The 20,885-nt window shown below is 39.4% G+C and overlaps 1 protein-coding gene across 1 annotated transcript; it reads right to left on the bottom strand.

Annotated features, from left to right (window-relative positions):
- Positions 1–1,383: 1,383 nt before the first annotated feature.
- Positions 1,384–20,826, bottom strand: SHCBP1 (SHC SH2-domain binding protein 1). The gene is made up of 13 exons (XM_014942201.1): positions 20,687–20,826; positions 17,808–17,978; positions 17,255–17,370; positions 15,321–15,529; positions 14,145–14,237; positions 11,319–11,552; positions 11,050–11,218; positions 9,674–9,794; positions 6,578–6,709; positions 5,528–5,646; positions 4,681–4,767; positions 4,183–4,324; positions 1,384–3,425 (listed from the first exon to the last, which is right to left on the bottom strand). The coding sequence occupies exons 1-13, from the start codon at positions 20,805–20,807 to the stop codon at positions 3,103–3,105; spliced, it is 2,037 nt and encodes a 678-aa protein (XP_014797687.1). The 5' UTR covers positions 20,808–20,826; the 3' UTR covers positions 1,384–3,102.
- Positions 20,827–20,885: the final 59 nt, after the last annotated feature.

Below are 20,885 nucleotides of genomic sequence, written 5' to 3' on the forward strand. Positions count from 1 at the left end.
CCCAGACTTGAGAAAGGAATAGAGGAAAGGCCATACAAATAATAAGATGGGGCCAGAACCAACTAGGTAAGCCATGGGGTAAACTAAATTACACATTTAATAAGTGTAAAACGCAGTAAGTCCAAGAACAACAGGTTAGATGCATAGGTTGGGGAAATCTCATGCTGGAAGAAAGTTATTTTGCAGCTGTTTAAACATTTCTTCAAACTAAATGTTGTCGCCAGCTTTTCTTTGACAGCTACTCGAGAAAGCATTCTAGAATTAGTTGCTCATTTAGGAGGCAAGGAACATTCAGAGAGGAAAGTAGATCATTCGTCATTGTTATAACATCGAATACCTTTAAGAAAAAGGAAAGAAGTTTAAGAGTGTAGAAAACCAGTAAAGTTTAAGAAAAGTATTTACAGAGGATAAACTGAATTTATAATATGAAATTTATAATCCACTATCAAAATGCATCACTCCCAAGTTGTGTGTACAAACCTTGGGCTGGTCAATGGTTCTTTCCCTTTATATTTAAACATCTCTCCTTCTGCACTTCAAGGAGGAAATAATAAATGTTGTCGCCAGCTTTTCTTTGACAGCTACTCGAGAAAGCATTCTAGAATTAGTTGCTCATTTAGGAGGCAAGGAACATTCAGAGAGGAAAGTAGATCATTCGTCATTGCTATAACATTGAATACCTTTAAGAAAAGGAAAGAAATTTAAGAGTGTAGAAATCCAGTAAAGTTTAAGAAAAGTATTTACAGAGGATAAACTGAATTTATAATATGAAATTTATAATCCACTATCAAAATGCATCGCTCCCAAGTTGTGTGTACAAACCTTGGGCTGGTCAATGGTTCTTTCCCTTTATATTTAAACATCTCTCCTTCTGCACTTCAAGGAGGAAATAAAGCTGCATAATAAAGAAACTTACATTTATCAGTGACACAAGCGATTGGAAGTACAAAACTCTGAGATGAGAAAACTCCATTCAAAGCTCAGTCCCTTGAGGTTCGATTGCCATCAAGAACTTCAACACAATTTTGTCACACAATTCCTGCACAAAGGAAATGGCTGGAAGTTGTACTGGCAGCCTCATCTTTTCACATTTTGCTCCTTGACCTACTGACAACCTGCACAATAGAATCACCATTGGCATCTGGCACAGGAACAGGCAAAACTGTGCTGGTATTGAAAGTAGACGAGTTGGATTTTTATTGGTATCTTCATAAATGTAAAGCTGAATTTTTATTTTTTTTAAAAGGGAGATAGGAGGCTGTCAAGAGATAAGTCAGGCTTGAAATGAAGTGCAAGAGAAAGAAATGGTACCTACGCATCATGAAGGGTCCTCACTCAGGAGAACGACGGTTTTGAAAAAGATGAGAGGAAAGAATCGCAAAATTAGGTTTTAGCCCCAGTCCTTTAATAAGGATTACACACAGGACATAAAGGTATAACATAAAAGCATGAGACATGGCATGTGACCTGATGAATAGCTTAAGATAATAAACTATTGCCAGTCTTAGCATTAGGCTTTCATTTGATTCAAGTATTCCTTTAAAGTCACTACGTGGTGAACACTCACGGGTTTGTGCACGTTGAGATACCTCAATGGCATTTTTGTTCACTGAAACACAAGGTTTAGTCCTGAAGTCAAGTGTCCTGAGCAGAACAAAACCAGAAGCAGTGGGCTAGGAAAGCTGCAATGAATTCTGTGCTTCACATAATGGAAAAAAATGCTTGTAAATTACACCTTTCTCTTTTCCCTTCTATCAGCTGTTCACACTAAAACTAAACATGTACAGAAGTGACTTGATTGTCATCTCAATTTAAGAGTAGAAAATCTGCATCAGACTATTCACATCCACTTCTATGCAATGCATTCATTTCTAATGAAGACATGCACCTGCTAAGCTACTTTCAGAAGTTATTCCAAAGTCAAGCCACTGGCAACATGCTTTTCCCTTCTTAACACCATATTTGATTCTGTTGCATAGAACATCCTGAATCACTTAGGAGTTAATATTTTCCTACATAGATTTCACACACAAGTTCAAAAACTGACCTACAACTCTTGAAGACAGTAAAAAAATTTGAAAGAAGGCATTTAGATTGGTAATTAAAAATCAGAGAGCCACTGAGAATGAACAGTCTTCAATCAGGCAGTCCTTCCAATTTTTCCCCTCAAGTAAGAACTAATAATGTGCAACAGTGAGCCACTAAAGAGCCTTTGTTTTACTGAATGTTCCACAGCTGTGGGCTGATAAGAGTGCAGTGGAAAGTAATTTTTTAAATTTTCCTATTCATTTCCAAAACAGCTGCTACAAGCAGCATACAGCCTTGAAAATTTTAGAACAATGCACTGAAAGGTACAGAATGAATATCACTAATAGACAGAGAGACATCTATTTTGATTTCTCTTTATTCAGATTAATGGAGTTTAGTTAGATGCTGTCCTCCCTAAGGAAAAGGTGCATTCACTGGTAGCTGTTGGAAGTAAACAGCTGGGGCACAGAGACACAGAAAACTGAATGATGCTACCCTTCCAAATGCTAAGTTTTCTAGAAAAACCTTCAAGTATGAAAAATGGCAGCCAACCATTACATTCCTAAGGAAGAGCATTTGACTAGCTTCTGTTCGATGTAAAAAATCAAGAAGAATGTCAATCTCTTATAGGAGTCAGATGCAGACTAGTGACACTTGAAAAAAATATGGAGGAAGATGTACCACTAATTGCTGCATATTTGTTCAGTCTTCCATGAAGGACACTATCTGTATTTTCTTTCTTTGAAGTTTTGTGTTTGTTTGTTTTTTTTAAACAATGAGAAGTTAAATAAATACACTAAAAAAAATTCAAAGAGCTAGCAAAGAAGCAGCATGTAGATTAGCAGAATACATGCACAGTCTCCATGCTACAGTTTAGTTTTCTAACCATATCATCTATACTTGCAGCTAGGAAGCAAAGTTTCCACACGTGGTATATATACTATTAATAAATATTTGTCACATTTTGATAACATTATGGAAGGCTAATGGAACAGGTTAACTCCTTGGAAAGTAGCAGTGAAAATAAAAGCTTGTGCAAATCTCTTATTGCAATGCCATTAGCAGTCAGGTCAGTCAGAAAAGAAAGGTACCAAAGCTTCCTTTCCCGTTCCATTTGAACTGATTGCCCACAATAGAAACAAACATTTCCTGTGACATTAAGTTGTCATCAGCTTCTGTGATTCCCAGTTCACTCAGTCTTTTCTTGTGCATCTGGCTCTTTTTTGCAGAAGTAGCCCCAAGTTCATTTGCAATTTCATAATTGCCTTCAGTTTGTTCAGCAATCTCAGCTTGGTCATAAAGGTCCAACTCATCAGTTACACATTCAGGTACTCCTCCTTGCCTGAAGCCCTCTACAGAGGCTGTCCCATCAACTGACCGGGTAGGCTGTGTATTCCCTAAGTTGGGAAACAATAAGAATGTCATCAACAATTGCACAAAACAGTCAAATACTTTAAAACTCCTAGAATAAAATTTTCTTCAGTCTTACCATTTTCACCTCATCCCACTCACTTTTTGGATAACTACTTGGCAATAGCCACATATTCCAAATACAGTGTAAGATGCTTAAGGAAAAGGTTTCTTCTTGAGACGACTTCAAGTTGCCAAGTGATAGTGATATTAGAGAAAACTACACTGGGTTTACACATTGCACTTCATGACGGTTCTTCTTGAATAAGACATAATATAAGAAATACAGTTGTCACATTTTATTTACTGCAGAGAAAAAACTCTGTGCTGGGAGAACATCTCAGTTCTAATGCACAAAAGAAAAAATGAGCAGATAATTATCATGAACCAGAAGAGCTGCAAGAGAAACCATATTTGCTTTCTTGCTGATCGCACTCTTGTTTCTGCATGACCCAAGGAGGCCTGTCATACAGGCTTTGTACAAAGCGTAGATCAGGTACATAAGGACTTTACAATGGAAGTAAACACACACCACAAAGCACAGTCAATCACAGTATTTCTCTGCAGCAAGTTTATCCTTTAGAAAACTCTGGTGTTCTGAGAGTTATGAAAATTTACTTCAGCTAAACCAATCTAGACATTCTTAGAAAATTTAAGAGACTTGATTATGAGTTATGCAATCCAAAACCCTAGGTATACTAGATTTACCAGTTTTAGGAGTTTCTTCTAGGAAGACAAAAATACCTTTTGTTATCTCTGCTGAAGCATCCTTTACATCAGAGGGCATTGTTGGTCTAACCAGAACCACACCATATCCTCCATTATTATGGATCATGTTATTGACCATCGTTATCTTGGGAATGTCATAATGTTCATCTAAGAAGTTCTACAGCAAAGAAATGGAAATCCAACATGTTATGTGCAGCTAAAGGGATGCAAAATATTCCAGTTTTAGATAGAATCAGTTCTAGGTATTGGTGAGAATTTTATTATTTACCTATGCAAGTGATATTGCAAAAGGCATTTTCTTCTGGCAGATAAGAAACAACACAAGTATAAACACAAGTATACTGCTTCAGTGGACCAGCCCAAGGAAAACAAGTACCATTATCATCGTACGTGACACATAAGAGTACTACCGTAAGGAAATATGGTTATAAGCCAATCTACACACAAATTATTTGCATTAATTCTAGCAGCTATAAGCTTTTGAAAAACAGGTACATTCCGCCTTGAACTGACCTTTATAAGTATTCCCTCCTTGCAGTGGTGTATGCCATTGTCTAACAGGGTGCACGTACTACCTGGATATATTTCCACACCAGCACCCTGCAAGATAAAATTGATAGCGGTTCACAAACAATTTGGGCACATTTCCAATTTAACTTGACAACTCCATTGCAGATCTTGATGTGCATCTACCAGTTTGCGCAATGCAAAATTGTTATACCACTCCAGCTTCATGGTTTTGTTAACCAACTTAAGCAGCAATACTCAAGGTTGAGGCCCCATGGGTAATATTATTGTTACCAGTCCATAAAAACTCTGGTAAAGAGTTACTGTACAGCCTTGCATTGCTTTCTTGTGCTTTAGTCATCCACCTCAACACTCAAAGCCCCATCATTCTTCAAAACGTCCTAATCAGAGTTCAATTTCGTGTTTATCATCCTTCTCTAAGAATCAATGGAAAAGGCATCCAAAAAGGGCATTTCATTTGCCGAAAAAATGCAAGGTTTAATGAGGAAATTATTTATGGGTAGAGAAAACAGAAAATCACTTTAAATGTATTGCAAGACATGAATCAGTCCGGCAATGCATCAACGATTATTTCACAGATGTCCCCTCTTACAGCATCATTTTCATATCATCACACACAAATCAGCATGAGACACTTCACTAGATACTATTGGAGGCTACAAGACCCGCGGGACCAATCTTTTTAACTCAATAACATGTAACTGTCCAAAATGAATTTGTAAAGGTTCTCTCACAAGCGACAGAAGTCACCCCCTTACTGACTGTATTACTTCCAAGCAGAAATCTTTATTTTAATTTAGGAAATAAGCCAGAGTTAAGAGTTTGTTTGTACCTTGGCACCATACAGATCTGAGTTTTTCATTACTAGCTCAGCTGATGTTCGTACTGTTATGCCTGTAGTTTCACACTGTAACACACAATTCTCCAGGGTGGTTTTCCCACGATGGACATCTACATACACAGAAAGTAAATATTGTCAAACAAATCAGTTATTCAAAGGCAAAGCCCTCCTACAGATAGATGGGCTTGTACCATTTTTGCAGTATGATAAAATTACTATTTTAATTTTATCCACTTCAGGTTGATTTTACTGATTTGCTCATGTATGGCCTGAACTCATGCTATTTGCCTAGTATAAGCAGAACACTGCTGCAGGAGAGCACTAGTCAAAGATTTGTCTTGGAGGTTTTTTGGCTTTTTTTATTTTTTGAAAGCAACAGCAACTATTCTTTTCATTACATTCCTAAGAGACTTTTGAATAAATAAGATATTAAATACATGCATACAGGTGTTAATAAACATTTTAACATGTTTTAAACCAAATGTCTGTTGATGCAAAGTACTAATTATCACCTTCTGCAAAGACAGGAGGCGAGGGCCAATAAGCTTATTGGATACAACTTAGGATTATTTGAGCCTCAGTTTGAATGTGCTGTCAGCAAAGTTCTACATTACTTCTACAGCCTGCGCCGTTCCTCAATGGAGAGCTGGTTGGGTTCAGCTACAGCTGAATATTACCATGGGGGTTCTTTTGTGAAAAGAGGAATTATTTCCTTTTCTAGATAGCCTGACACAGGCCATGCAGCAGTCAGAGCCAGGTTGCCTTAACAACAGAAAAACTATCACGTCAAATTATCTTATCTAAGTATAAGAATAAAATACAAGAGCCACAATAGCTTGAAAATACAAAGAGTAGAAGTTACTTTGATGTGCACACTATAAGCAAGTTAAAAAGAAAGGGAAGCCTTGATATTTATATCTGTAGGGCTCCGCTTCACAATATTTTGTTAGAACTAATAAACTCCAACACTGGGTCCCAACTTCAATTCTAAAAGTAAATTATGAAAGATTCACAAAAAGGTCAAGATGCTTTTATACTTACTTAAAATCCCCTCTACAGCATCATGTTGCACTAACTTCAAACTAGAGATCCTTATAGTGGCTCCTGTACAGTCAACAAAGTTGTCTCCTTTCCCTCGTTTTTCTATCACAATATCATCTGGCATGCCGTAACCTTAAAGCAGAGGTGAAAGATGCAAGTTTGATGAATAACTGGTAACAGTCAGGTGCTCAGTACATAACATACATTTAAATTAAGTAAGTAGGTTTAAAACTTGAAGTCTAGTATCTTGTATAGGATTTTCCACCCAGACACCAGGCTACACCTTATATCCCCTCTGTACCAAGGTACAGGCACTCAAAACCAAACTCAAAAGTTACCTTACTTGAATGACACACAATAAAATGCAAAGTTATTTTAGACAGTTGAACAAAAGGGTAACTGAGCTCACATTTGCCAAGGCCAAAGTTCTCACTCCCAAAAGTTACAACAGAGCAGGGAGAAGCAGTAACCAATGACACACAGGCACCCACAGTCCGCACAGAAGATCACTTGAGCAGGCAGAGGTTCCAAAGACCACGGCAGGACGGGGGGAAAGCAATCACCACCATAACCCAAGGAAGCAAGTGCAAAGGACTTGATGTTGTTAGTAAGCTTCACTCAACTTTCCTATTTAAATGAAACTTGGGTCAAAATTTAATGTTCCCATGTTACATGGGCTTCCAGATTAAAAAGAAACTTTCACAAGCGTATGCCAACATTGATTTACTAAGCCATCCGCAGCTGTCAGCTTTCAACCACTTACAGGGAAATTTATGAGCATGTAAAGCTTTTATTGCTTGTCACTGACAAGAATCATGATAAGGAAAGCAATAATGCAATGTCTATTAAAGCAGCATGAGTCCTATCATTTTCTGAAAGCGCACACAAACTCCGATAAGAAGTGCCTGAGCAGGATGCTAGCTTTTAGCCAAGTACATAAATAAATACTGTAATGTGCAAGTAGAAAGGTTAAAAAAAAAATTGAACAAGAGTTGGCAGAAAGTTTAAAGACAGCATATTTAATGCAAAGTTAAGTGATTGATACCATACTATCTAGAAATCCCTTCCCACTGATACTGATTTATGGTCACCCTGGGAGGAGGTGGCATGGGGCAGTTTACTTCCAGTACATAAAAAGAGAGCACCACAAGACAGCAAGTGGCAGATCTAGTTCAACTTCACACTGCTACAAAAACAGGTTATTATCCAAGGCAAGAATCTTAGGAATAATTGTCCTACAGATTACCTGCAGTTTTTCTAACCATGCCTTTAGCTTGCTCTACACTTCAGCTATGAAGTGGCAGCTCTAGTAGTAAGAAGGGAGCAGGTGACCAAACAAGTAACCAAGAAGGAAAGATTCACCTGCTGTCAATATGGTCACAGCTGTATGCCCTGCCTGTAAGTTAAGTGACTCCACAGGAGCTAAAGGCAATTGCCATCCAGTAACACTGATCACAGATACTAGGATAGGCTGATGCCACAGGTTTTCATCCAGCTTGAACAACTGCTGCACTAGCAGAAGGGAAGTTCTTAGGTACCTTTGCTACACATTTTTGTCTAGTGTTAAAGTTATCCTTACCGTGATTTCCTGGCAGCTGCTACTGCTTTAACCTTGTTTATCCCCAATTTATTAATCCTCATAATTTTAACCTTAGTACTGACATGCTCAGTGGCTGGGAAAAAAAAGTGTAATTATATCTTTGATGAGTCACCCCTTCATCCCAAGAAAGCCACCAAAATGGCCAGCTGCTTAGATTAGTCCCAGCAAATATTTTTTTGATGCTTCTACTTCAAAAGTTTTTGGCTGTCATTACTGCTACAAAAACTTCTCTAACATGAATCCATATAAGAAGATTAAATACCCTGACATGCATTTATTATTGAGAGTGGTCAGTACTAAAGATACATATTTATATGCCTTGGTCATTAAAATAGAGCAGCTCATCCTTTAACAGGTGTGCTATTTCACCATTTGTATTACTGTTTCCTCAAAGCTAGGAAAGCGATCATCATAAATACCACCCCACACAATTTTAGAACAATGCCATTTTGCAGGTAAATAAAGCACTTTATTGAGGTCCTTTATCCTGCGGGTGCATTGATTTATATAGATACACGTGCTGATAGACAAACATACACAAGAGAAGTGAGAGAAAAAGTGATACTCAAGAAGGGCAAGAAAAATAATGTCCAGAACAGCAGGAAATTAAACTCCCAGCCTTCTTCCCATTAAGAAGTTTTGACAAGATAAAAAAGCAGCTAAATAAGCATCTAAGCAGCTGCACAAGGCCCAGCGATATACAGACTATCACATCACAACAGAGCATGCATGCCTAAAAGCAAAGGAATGACACTGAGAAATCAAGAATTGGAAGAGATAGCAAGACATCCTAGACAAGGCAGAAGTATTTCAAACAAATATTTTGCGAAAAAAAGGAACCATATATGCTGTGTCTGATTCTACAGAATAAATAGACATGTTAAATCAACAGCTCCATCCGCTATCCATGTGCTTCAGATAATACAGATTCACATTGGCAGTCCCCCCATCACTGACATGCAATTAAGTGCCATAAACTAAATTCTAATAGCACTTGGTTCTTCCCCTCTGTATTCACCAGTCCTATACTGGCAATGAGTGTCAGAGTATATCTCTGAAGCAGATTAAGACATGTAAAGAACAATAAGGACAACTCTCAAGTACTCTTAAGTTACTGGCTCTAAAACCTGAAGCCTCTCAGAATGGCTTTTTTGCTTCCTAGATTAAAAAAAAAGTCAATTCCTCCATGTTTCTGTTGAATCCTCTCTATTATCTATATAACCAGGATTTACCCAGACAAATAGTTAGGAGGAAATGATGAATTCGCCATTTATCTGCACAAATTTGCTGTTTACTTGCAGAAGTAACTATGGCTAATGAAACAGCTTGTTCCATCCTGCATTAGACATGGCTCTACAAGCAGAAATAGGAACACTTTGAAGAAAAAAAGCAAATGCTCCTGCCAAACTCCACAAGAAGTAAATCCTTACGCAAAGCTAGTTTAAGACACTCAGATGACTTTGTTTTAAGGACCATTATGCTAGCAAACCTTCTACCTTCTAGTTCAATTGAATCAGCAATGCAGAACACGCCATCTACAACATAATGCCCAGGACAGATGATGACTGTGTCTCCTTCATAACAGGCATTTACAGCTGCCAGTGGATCATTGTGAAACTGTAAGAGACAAACAATATAATCAGCTCCTGAAGAACTCTATAAAAATGGATGCATTTATGCCCTTAAAGCTTTCTTTTCAATTAAATGTTGCTGCTTTTCCTTAAAAGAAACCCTTTTTAATGGCATCTATAATATGCAATTTCTACTTTGAATTCAAGAATCACAGTGCACACTGGACAAAAACAGCCTTAAAACATTCCTTTGATGTTTGTGTCATGTCCATTCTCCCAAGAGAAAACTGGGGCAGAGAGACAGATTGAAGAGCATATGCACTGGAAAACAAACCTCAATATGGCCTTGGTTCCAGGCCAACGTTTGAATTGTGCCTGAAGTGACTTGCCATGAATTACTGAAGAAATAGATGACAGAAGGTAAAGAAAACAAAAACTATGAACAACTCAGCAAGTAGATTTGAGCTGGTCTGAACACTGACGTAACCCTTCACTCCTGGTGCAAGTCACCCCAAAATACAGCTCAGATATTACAGTGGTCCACATGGTGCTTTTTTTTTTTTGCCCACAGAAGACAGGCTGATATCCTTCACAAATATTACTGGGGGATTCTGAATTGAAGGATAACAAATAGTACAGAAAAACCACACATTTATTGCTTCCCAGCAAATTCAACAGTAAGCATAGTGAAAGCATTTTTCAATCACCAAGTCAGAAATTCTGATTTATAGCCCAAAAGTTAATCCAGGACCTTCCCCGCAGCTCCATTTTGCCCATCTGTAATTCATGAACTTGATCAGAATACAGCAAGCAATTTCATTTGAGCCCAAGGAATCCAGACTGTTCTTAACTGCTGAAGCAGTAAGTCCTGTCTGAATTCACTAAAACTAAACGTAACTGCTCAAAAATAAATATATCCCCTACATAGAACTAATGCAGCAGAATGACATTTCCTTCTTCAAACCCTAGATCAATAGGATCAAAAGACACAGGTATTGCAAAACTAACTATAAGTACCTTACCATGTTTCATTATAGACTTATTACAGAAGGTTTATTTCACTATTTCCTATGCATAGGAAGCAAACTGCTTGTAGAGAGTACTCAACAGACACAAAAGAATTAACAGAAATTATTTGTATCATCCAGTCCTACCAATTATTGTTTAAATTAGTGGGTTTTTTGACTGAGAAAAAATAACACTGTGCAAATGCAGTATCTTACACATGAGAAATTAAGTCTTCCACATTGTTTATTGAGAAGAAAAATGTATCAGTAGACAGACAATTCCTGTTACTGTACCTGTATTTCTAGTTCTTCACCACAAGATTCAGGACAAAGTTTGTCCCTGATCAATGACTGCAGCAGACTTGCTGTCATGGTTGAGGACACAACGTGAGTGATCTTGGTACCCATTGGTCTCAGTCCTTTAGCTTGGAAACCACTGTATTTTTGGTAACCAAACACATACCTAAAAAAAGGCAACAAAGCCATCAGTTCTTTCTTCAGTGTAGAACATCTATGTATAGTTTCCCATATGGCCCTCCTCCTTGCACAAGTCCACCAAGTACCTCAGCAGAGGATTCTCAATTAGTTTTAGCTTCTGTTTTAAGTGCTCTATTTTCTCATACAATCTCAACCCTTCCACCATGGAGACATTTTCTGCTTCTGACTCGGAATCACTGCTTGATATGCTGTTCCTCACGTTTAAAAACTTCCTGTAAAGCTCTTCACATTGAGACAGTAAGTTCTGGTAATCAGCTACAAGCCCAGAAGGCACACGCTGTTCAAGGATGTCATAATGCCTGCAATTCAGAGTAAGAGGTCAGTATATTTTGCATTTACACTTTTGAAAGATCAAATACAAACCCTGACAAAACCTGAGAAGTTCCACATCAGTACTTTAGTCAAGATTTTCTGCAGTCTATATTAACACTGCTGAATTTTTTTTGAAAGCAGCAAAACCAAAAATCTGGACACAAATATATTACTTTCTAAACAGTTGCTCATCCATCTTGAAATATTATACACAATTATCAGAAACTCACTCTAAAATAAAGGCATAAGCACAGCTATAAATAATTAGTAAGACTTTAGAAGGTAATTAGATATAAAAATTAGTCTATTTTCAAGCATTTATTTAAAAAAAAAAGAAAATCCTGTCTGAAATTGAAGAAAAATCCTACAACATGAAGTCTCTATTAGCTAAGTACTTGGACAAAAGCACAGAATGAATAAGAACAAATCATTATCAGCACCAGATGATGATGTGAAAGCACTGCATAGTAAATTTTGCACCATCCCAAGAGTATCCTCTACAAATGAAATTGCAGGCCAGAAAATGCGAGCCCAAAGGTGCATTGCCAGAAGTCAGAAAGATGAGGACATCTGCCAGCTAGATGGTGCCAAGAACTCCAGGGCCAATCATGTAAGACCAATCATGGTCACTACAAAAAAGCTGGACAGCAACTAATGATACAAATAGAACAAGATTTAATTATCTCACACCATTTTCGTAGGGAACCAGTGGAACACAGGATAAATAGCTCTATTCAAGAGGCTACATGAAATCAGGGCAAAGAGGTTCCCTCAACTTTCAGAAGTTCTTTAAAGGATGCACCTAAAGCATGCTGCAAAGAGAGCAGTTAATCTCTATGTAGTTCTCATAAACAGCAAAAACCTCACAAAATTTTGGCAATGGGGTTATCAGAGGCAACAGATTAAGTCAGTGCAGCGTGATTAACAGCAGAAGAACTTATAGCAATATAAATATTTGAAGGAAACTGAAGGTTAGACATAATTTGGCCCTTAAATGCATACTCTACATTTTAGAGCTGGTCGCTATCAAAGTGCATAAAACTTTTTTTCAGCTGTTTTAATGAGAACAGCTGTCTGTTCTCATTAAAACAGTGCACAAGATTACTTAAAACAGTTCATACAGCTTCACTTGTCTCAGAAGACTAGTACAACCTAATGTGCAGTGTAAAGATACTGTCTGTTCTCATTAAAACAGTGCACAAGAGAGACCTGAAAAGCTTAAAACATCATATGTTTCCATGCATTGAAGATTAATGTTATTTCTGAGCTGCCACATCCATACTTGGATCACAACAGCAGATAGCACCAACATCAGTGTAACTTGGAGGACAGGTTTTGTATCAAGCATCAAGCAAGGGAGAATAAGAAAGGATAACATTTACTTTTCTGCTTGAAGACATTGTTTAAGCATTTTGGATCCTTGCTAAAATGGCTGTAAGGCCATTTACAGTGTTAAAACAAATAATAAAAACATTATGCCATGGCACATCATTGCCTTCTGATTTTGTTCCATGTAAAGTCTCAATAAGGCTCCAAAAACTCAACAGAAAAGCCATTTTCTGGAGCCTACAAGTACAAACACTTGAGAAACATGTACAGTTTCCATATATAAGACTTCCTCCTAGTTTGCATGATCTCAGAAAAATACAGGCATATCAAGGTCCTCAAAAGTCACATTGTGTCCCGTTTGACTGAGAAGCTCACAGCCACCTTTATAATAAGGATAATGATACTGATTTTCTTTGTAAAGTACATGCTATATGCTATATTCTAGCCCATGTAATGCTGTATTCTAAATAGCTTCTCAAGAACTATTCACTGATGGAGTTCCCCAGCATCGTAGCAGTATCAATCTGGATCTAAATGACAGACAAACTTCCAGATACTCATGATGCTAAGTTATAATAAGTAAAGGAATTGAGAAGTAACTCTCATGAAAGACATAATGAACAGATACTGCGTTAAGTCTCAGAGGAAAATCTACAGTAAAAATCTCTTTTTAATTATTTATTCCAGGTACATTTTATGGTGTGCTTCGGTTATTTAGCACCCTCAAAAATATAACCAGATATTGTCCTTGTGCACCGCCTCAGTTCCGTATGGCTGGACAGCATTTAAATCCACCTTCCTTCAGAAAACCTAATGCCAACTAATCCCACTAGGGAAAGAAATACACACATTTCTCCTTCCGCATGACCAATTTAAAAGTTTTTGTTTACATTCAGTTCCATTCCGGTTCTTTTTCTATGCCCAGAGGTATCAGAGCATCCCACAGTAACTTTAATTAGGATTGCAATTCCTACACCTGCAATTTGAAGGCTATAGCTGGATTTGGAGCGCCATCTGATGGAAGGTCAAGGATTACAGGGAAAAAACAGGTCTTCAGAAATAAAGTGGCAACCTCAGTCGTCCTGTCTTTCCCTACAAAATTTTGAGCATCAGATAGTGAATGCTGCCAGAACAAACTTCCTTTGATTTAATAGTGAACAGTTTTCTTTGAAATCTATTTGTCTGTCACTACTCTCACATAACCCTTTCCTGTGTTTGCACCCTAATAATATCAAAAGTGTTGCACTTACAGTCTCAGTCGTGGCTCAACACATCGCACAAAGTAATCAAAATCATCCTCCTCCTCCTCGTCCCAGGTCCTCCAAATGCACTGGTAGAAGAACCTTTTGAAGCAAAGCAAGCATTTAAACACACAAAGGAGGCCACATTTACCTGACCAGAGACAACAGCACCGGAAACACAAACGTGATCGATTTGAGAATTCATCTCAAAGCATCACCTCTCTCCAATCCCATGTTACTGTCTTGTAAATAATTTAGTATACACAAAAGTTATCCTTTTTGTCTGTTGTTTAGCTGCATAAAAAGTTTTATTTTCCTAAGTTCGTAACAGTCCAGGTCCCACTGCCTTTCACCAAAAGAGACTGAACAGCTGCATTTGAAAGCAAGACTTACATTCAAGATCCTGAGACTTTTCAGGTTGTTTGGTTTTGGCCAGGCATCCTTCAGCTAAGCTTTCTTTTCCATAATGAGTTTGTCAACTCCATCATTCAAGCACAGATCTCGATTACTGAGCAATGCTCAACAGAATGCGTTTTTCCTTCTCTTTTCCTCCTGCACCCACCACTTCAAATACAGTCTATTCTCTAGATGGGAAGGTCATTCCTCCCTATTTTAACTTTTCATCCAGTCCTACTGCCTATTTGTAGACAGCTTTCAAACAGCATGTAGTACATGAAAGCGAAGGAGATGGAAAAGAGACACAGAGAGATAAGGAAAAAGAAAACAGAAGTAGTAAGATGTGAACACCTAAAGAAGAAAGAGCAAATTTAGGGGAGAAGGCAAAAATGCAGAAAAACAGAAGAATGAGGGGAAAAAGGAAAAAAATCCAAAGTGTTACAGAGGAGAAAGGAACACTGCACTAGAGCCAGTACCATGATACAGCCTAAGGAAATGTGGAGTAGAGAAGAGAGGGAAAGCAACACAGACAAACCCCTTTTGACACAGAAAGCAGACAATAACCTGCAGCTCAATGTACCTCATGATTGACTGATCACCTGTAGCTGCAGAGGACACCAGAGGTTTTCATTGTGACCAGTCTCCTCATAGCACCAGTCATCAGATTTACTTTGGAAAGCTTGGCTTGTGGAGCTGCCAGCATGACCACAAGAACTCAGGGCACCACCCATTGGATACTACCAGAGTGCAATCGTTAAGACAAAAATTAAACCTTGAGCATTTCCTTACCTGACATGCTCTACAGCTAGTGCTGTCTGATCAAACTCTCCCGACTCATCATACACAACCCACAGCTCCTGCAGTGGTATCTGACGCTCCTTCAGCTCCAAGAGTTCCTGCACACACTCCGAGGTAAAGGTGCTAACCCGTGACTCGCACAGGAAAGGTTCACTGAGTTGCACAACTGCTTTCAGAGCCGAGTACTCCACATCAACAACCTGTTGGAACACATAGTTAAGATTTCTTTAGGCAGAACCTTAGACATGGCTGAGGAAGCCTAACATGAAATGCTGACTTCAGCAGGCCATACTACAAGTCCCAGTTGACCCACAGAAACCAATCCATGTTGCACAGTACAGCAAAGGCAATCTATTCAGCTGAAGTGACAACCCCAGAATTAAGCTTTTTCAGAACCACACATGCAGAGCCTTTTCCACAGTCAAAACATCATTCAAATCCCTCATAGTACTCAGGCTGGTAAGCTGCTTCCCTGTTTCGGATTTTTCTTTTGTGTTTTTTGTTATTTTGTTTGGTTTTTTTTAAGAAACAGGCAAAAGCAGTATCCTCAGACTCAAATCAATACCTTACGGTTCTCAGGGATTCCTTTGGGGCTCATTTTTCAAAGGGCCTACAAGACACAAACAATCCAAAGAGGTAGTCTGGGCCACTGAAAGCCATTTTGTTACTAACTAGACTGAAAATCTGAGGGGGTACAAAGTTTTTCCCTTTTTAAATATGTAATGGTACTCCAAGTGTGAACATCCAAGGTTTGCACAAAGATAGACGAGTCAGACATTGGGAGACCTAGAAGAGAAGTATCCCAAACCAGCAATCCTCAATGGGTCTATGACAGGAGTATGCAATGCAGAAAAGCTACTATCAGTACCAACATGGGTTAAAAGGAAAAATTTTACAGATTAAGAACACTGACAAATGACCAGAGCCTGATATTTGAAAAGACTACATTACAACAGCAAGCTCTGGACCAAGTACTTATCTCCTCTGAGCCTACAGAGTTCTACCTCATGGCTCTAACCTGGTGTTCCTCCTTCCAGTTTTAAGCAAGGTGCCTTTGAAGACATTGCTTTGATTTAGGTAGAGCCTTCCCACCAAAGTACTCAGAATCTAGAGAGAGCGTCCCTGAAATTAGCACATGAGATGTTTTTGCCACATAACCTTCACATAGGTAAAGTTATACAAGCTCTATATTGCCAACTGTGGTTGAAAAAATTTTCCCAGTTCTAGAGATACTCAAGTAAAGGCAAGTGATGTGCAGTGCCCTAGAACATAGAAAGCATAGGTAAATGCTGAACAAACTTTTGTTATAGCACTGATGAACCAATCTCACAAACACAACAATCACACACTTTGCACCCTGTTAACAATTCAAAGTCCAAAAAAACACAGATGAAAAGCTGACAGTATCAACAGAACAGAACCAAATGTCTCTTATTTTCAAGATATCAACACTACTTTATGGGTGTCTCAGAGAAAATGAAATTCACCTGCCTCAGTGACAATGCTGTAATTCAACAGCAGAATTTTTAAAGGGCTGGCGGGCAGATCTCAAGGTTGAAAAATTAAAAAAAGCCAAAAAATAAAAAGTCTACGTAGTGTGTAGCTTTCCAAAGCTGTAATAGGTGCTGTAGCCCTAAAGAGCTGGTTCTGAGTAGATGTACCTCACTGCAAAGACGGCCTCTCACGCAAGTTATCACATCCAACCCCACAGTTCAGGGTGAAGGAAGACAGTACATGAGACACACAGTGTTTCAGAACAAGGCTTCATTTGAAAGAAATCCCTATTTCTCTAATTGACAGTGATGGTTAGAAATGAAAACATCACTATCTTCTACCAGCTCATAAACTTCATACATAAGTGATCTGTTACAGATATAAATAATATGAATTGGAGATAAATGCCTGAACAACTGCATTCCATTTACCTCAACAAGGACCTCAAACACATTAGTGCGCCAAATTGCCTGCCATCCAGATGGTTCAAGAACCTTCTCCAGGTACTCAGCTGTGAATTCTTTCACCTCGGAAGCTTTGCAGTCAGCTAAAAAGAAATTGAGGACAGTATATTTATGTAAGAATAGAAAGAAAAGTCCTCCACATTATTGAAAAATGGAAGTCAACCCAGTTGAAATGTTCCTCTACCAGATCTAAAGTTGGACTTCATTCTCTTTTGCTCACAACTGCCAGAATTTTTGCTGTCTCTCTCAGTACTTAGACAGCTGAAGAGTCATGCATTTTCTGTTTCTCTAGAAGACGAGATCCAGTCTTCAGCCTTCCAGGTACTGTGTCCTGGTGCAGCAGCTAGAGCACCTGAGGTTACAGCATAAGTGATGGCAGTACACTAACATCTTTTCTAGTCCCATTATTAAGAGCGTCTCACAGTTTAACACAGAATTGACTCCATTTAAACTGAATCATTTAAATAGCCACTATAAGATACCTGACTACACGTTCTTTTTCTACTAAGAAATTACTTACCCAAGATGTAATCCTGGTAAGCTTTAAATCGCTCATAAAACAAAAGGTGATCGGTGTGAAAAATATCCGGAAAAAGCACATTCCCATCTGGCACAGTCCTTCCTAAAGTGGTCCCTGGTTTGTCACGACTGCCATAATCGCTACAGGAATCATCATCTTCCTGGAGCAGATCTGGAGAGAGGAGTAGGAACAAAGCAAACCCCACAAACTGTCAATTCAATGCAATCATCATTCACTCCTCTATTCCCAAAGAATTCCTATTCAGCCCAAGATCTATCATGAACCTGCTTTCTACAACACATTTTAAATTATGCTTTGTCAAGTGACTATCTACTTTGATCACTTGCTCTCTTTTTTTCAGAGCATTTACCCTACGCCAAAAGAGGATCTCCCTCTTGGTGCCACCTGCCCTTAGCTGCAGTTACATCCCAATTTACTTTGTTCTATATGTAAGATCTAAAATACATTACACATTCCTATACATGTTATGCCTTGTTAGCACGCTGCCTGCATCACCCAGACATGATATCAAGCAATAATTCAAATTATTTTCAAACACGTATAAAATCAGCTGATACTGCACACAACTGATCCAAAACAATGCACAGTATTGCTCTGAGCAAAGAGCAACATATAAGTAAGAAGTATGATAAAACTGCAGATACTAGTCTCAGCTAAAGATGTAGTTTCTTGCTTTTTCCTTCTCTTATATCTTTTCCTGTTCTTCAATACAAAGATTCTTTTTGTATTTTAATAAACTTACAAATAAAGTCTCCACAACTGAAGCCTCCATGGAAATTTCAAGCAACATATTTACACAGAAGGAACACTGCATAGTAATTTTTAGCCCACTTAAATAAGCATCAACTGAATCTTTACTTTGAAGGGCTCGATGCATTGATAATACCCCTTTAGAAGCCCTCAAAAAGCATCTCCACTTGTCTTCTCACTACAAACTCAGTGACCTCAGTGTTTTTTGTATTTTAATAAACTAACAAATAAAGTCTCCACAACGGAAGCCTCCATGGAAATTTCAAGCAACATATTTAGACAGAAGGAACACAGCATAGTAATTTTTAGCCCACTTAAATGAGCATCAACTGAATCTTTACTTTGAAGGGCTCGATGCATTGATAATACCCCTTTAGAAGCCCTCAAAAAGCATCTCCACTTGTCTTCTCACTACAAACTCAGTGACCTCAGTGTTGGACTTAAAGTATCTCACAGGCCCAGTCATCCATAAGTTCAGAAAATATTAGAGATGTCTGCAAAAAACTGAGGGTGATGATTCAGGTCTTCCCATCCTCCCCCCTCCTCCTTTTTCATTGATGTAACTGTGCAAGACAGCCTCATTGTCCATAACCTGATTCTTTAACAATCCATAGGCCTCCACATTTTCATTAGACTCCAGTATGACATTTACTAAAAAAAGAAAAATCACACAAGTATCTCACAGGCCTGGTCATCCATAAATTCAGAAAATATTAGAGATGTCTGCAATAAACTGAGGGTGATGATTCAGATTTTCCCATCCTCCCCCCTTCTCCTTTTTCATTGATGTAACTGTGCAAGACAGCCTCATTGTCCATAACCTGATTCTTTAACAATCCATAGGCCTCCACATTTTCATTAGACTCTAGTATGACATTTACTAAAAAAAGAAAGAAAAAAAAAAATCACATTTTGTTTCTAACACAAGAGAGCTAGCAGTTTTGACCTCAAATTTGTTTAAGTTTTTACACTCCCAGGGCCAAACTCAATCAACAGAACACAAATCAGCACCAGCGTATAAGCCAATTACAAGTGCTTAGCCAATACAACTTTTCTTTGTAACAGAACCACTGTAATAACATGTAAATAAATGACAAGGTAATGTTAATTAAATATGATTTAGGAAATATTTGAAAAGATTCCTGTAAAACTGTAGAACTGTTACATGCACACTGTAAATAAGAATTCTTTTTCTACACACCCATAACCAAAGCCAGCAACTATGACAGTAACACCCTGTACAAGCCATACGATGAATTCCAAAGTGCAGCATGCATTCCAGACCAAACCAGTTAATTTCCCTTGCTCTTTGTTTATAAACTGCAAGCCTATAATCACATATCAGTATCAATAATGACCTTGCACTGAGCAATGACACTCAACAGATACTAAAACCACCGATATTCCAATAGTGTGCTACTAAGGCAGGGGAGTCACTTCCAGGAAAATACACTTCCTCTGTCCGTATTGAGAACGCATACATCTTCCTGAACGCTGATTGAGATGCCTGCCGTATACACACGGTAAGATCATAACCAAAAGGGAAAAAAAAAAAAAAAAAAGAAAAAAGAAAAAAAGAAGAAAACACAAATTTACTTTACTGTGTTTATTCCCAAAGCCATCCCTAGGTCCCCTCCCAGGACACCATTTTTAGCCCGGTGCCCGCCCCGCACGCCAGCAGCCTTACGAACCGGAGCGCGCCGAGCCGCTGCCGGGGGGCGGCCAAGGGCACCGCAGGCTCGGCACCGGCGCCTGCCCGGGCCGGACTGGATACCGGGAACGTTCTCCCCGTAAGAGCGGCCAAGCAGCAGTACAGGCTGCCCGGAGAGGCCGTGCAGTCTCCGTCCGTGGAGGTATCAGAGCCTCGGCCAAGAGCCGCTCTGAGCAGCCTGGTCTGACCTTACAGCCCCTCGCCCGGCAGCCTCCAGCGGGGGGGACGGTGCCAGGGGCCATCCCGCTGCGGGACGGCTCCGCGCTGGCCCCCCGGCGCCTCCGCAACTACAGGCGGGGGAGCGGGCGGCGGCGGCGGTACAGGGGCCGCGCCCGGCCGTAGGTGGCCCCACGCCTTCCCTCCCCGCAGGCGGACACCCGGGACGGTGAAGCCCTACCTGGCTTCGCCTCCTCGGCGCACTCCCGTGAGCCGGCGCTGCCCACGGCCGGCAGCGGGGCCCGGTCTTCCCCCCGCGGCCCCTCCGCCTCGGTGCTCTCCGGTAGCGCCTGTTCCGCCATGCCGCCCGCCCAGCCCCACGCGGCTCCGCCCGCTGCAATTTCAAACTTCCCCGGCAGCGAACCGGCACCGGCACCGGC

This window comes from Calidris pugnax, unplaced genomic scaffold (assembly GCF_001431845.1).
Source record: "Calidris pugnax isolate Ruff unplaced genomic scaffold, ASM143184v1 scaffold28, whole genome shotgun sequence".
Lineage (NCBI taxonomy): Eukaryota > Metazoa > Chordata > Aves > Charadriiformes > Scolopacidae > Calidris > Calidris pugnax.

Excerpts from the sequence above, each read along its gene's own strand:
- SHCBP1 (XM_014942201.1), bottom strand. The coding sequence starts at position 20,807 with ATGGCGGAACAGGCGCTACCGGAGAGCACCGAGGCGGAGGGGCCGCGG. Across the intron at positions 17,979-20,686 it reads CGCCGAGGAGGCGAAGCCAG|ATCTGCTCCAGGAAGATGAT; the intron begins GTAGGGCTTCAC and ends TCCTCTCTCCAG. Across the intron at positions 5,647-6,577 it reads TGCTGTAGAGGGGATTTTAA|ATGTCCATCGTGGGAAAACC; the intron begins GTAAGTATAAAA and ends CTGTGTATGTAG.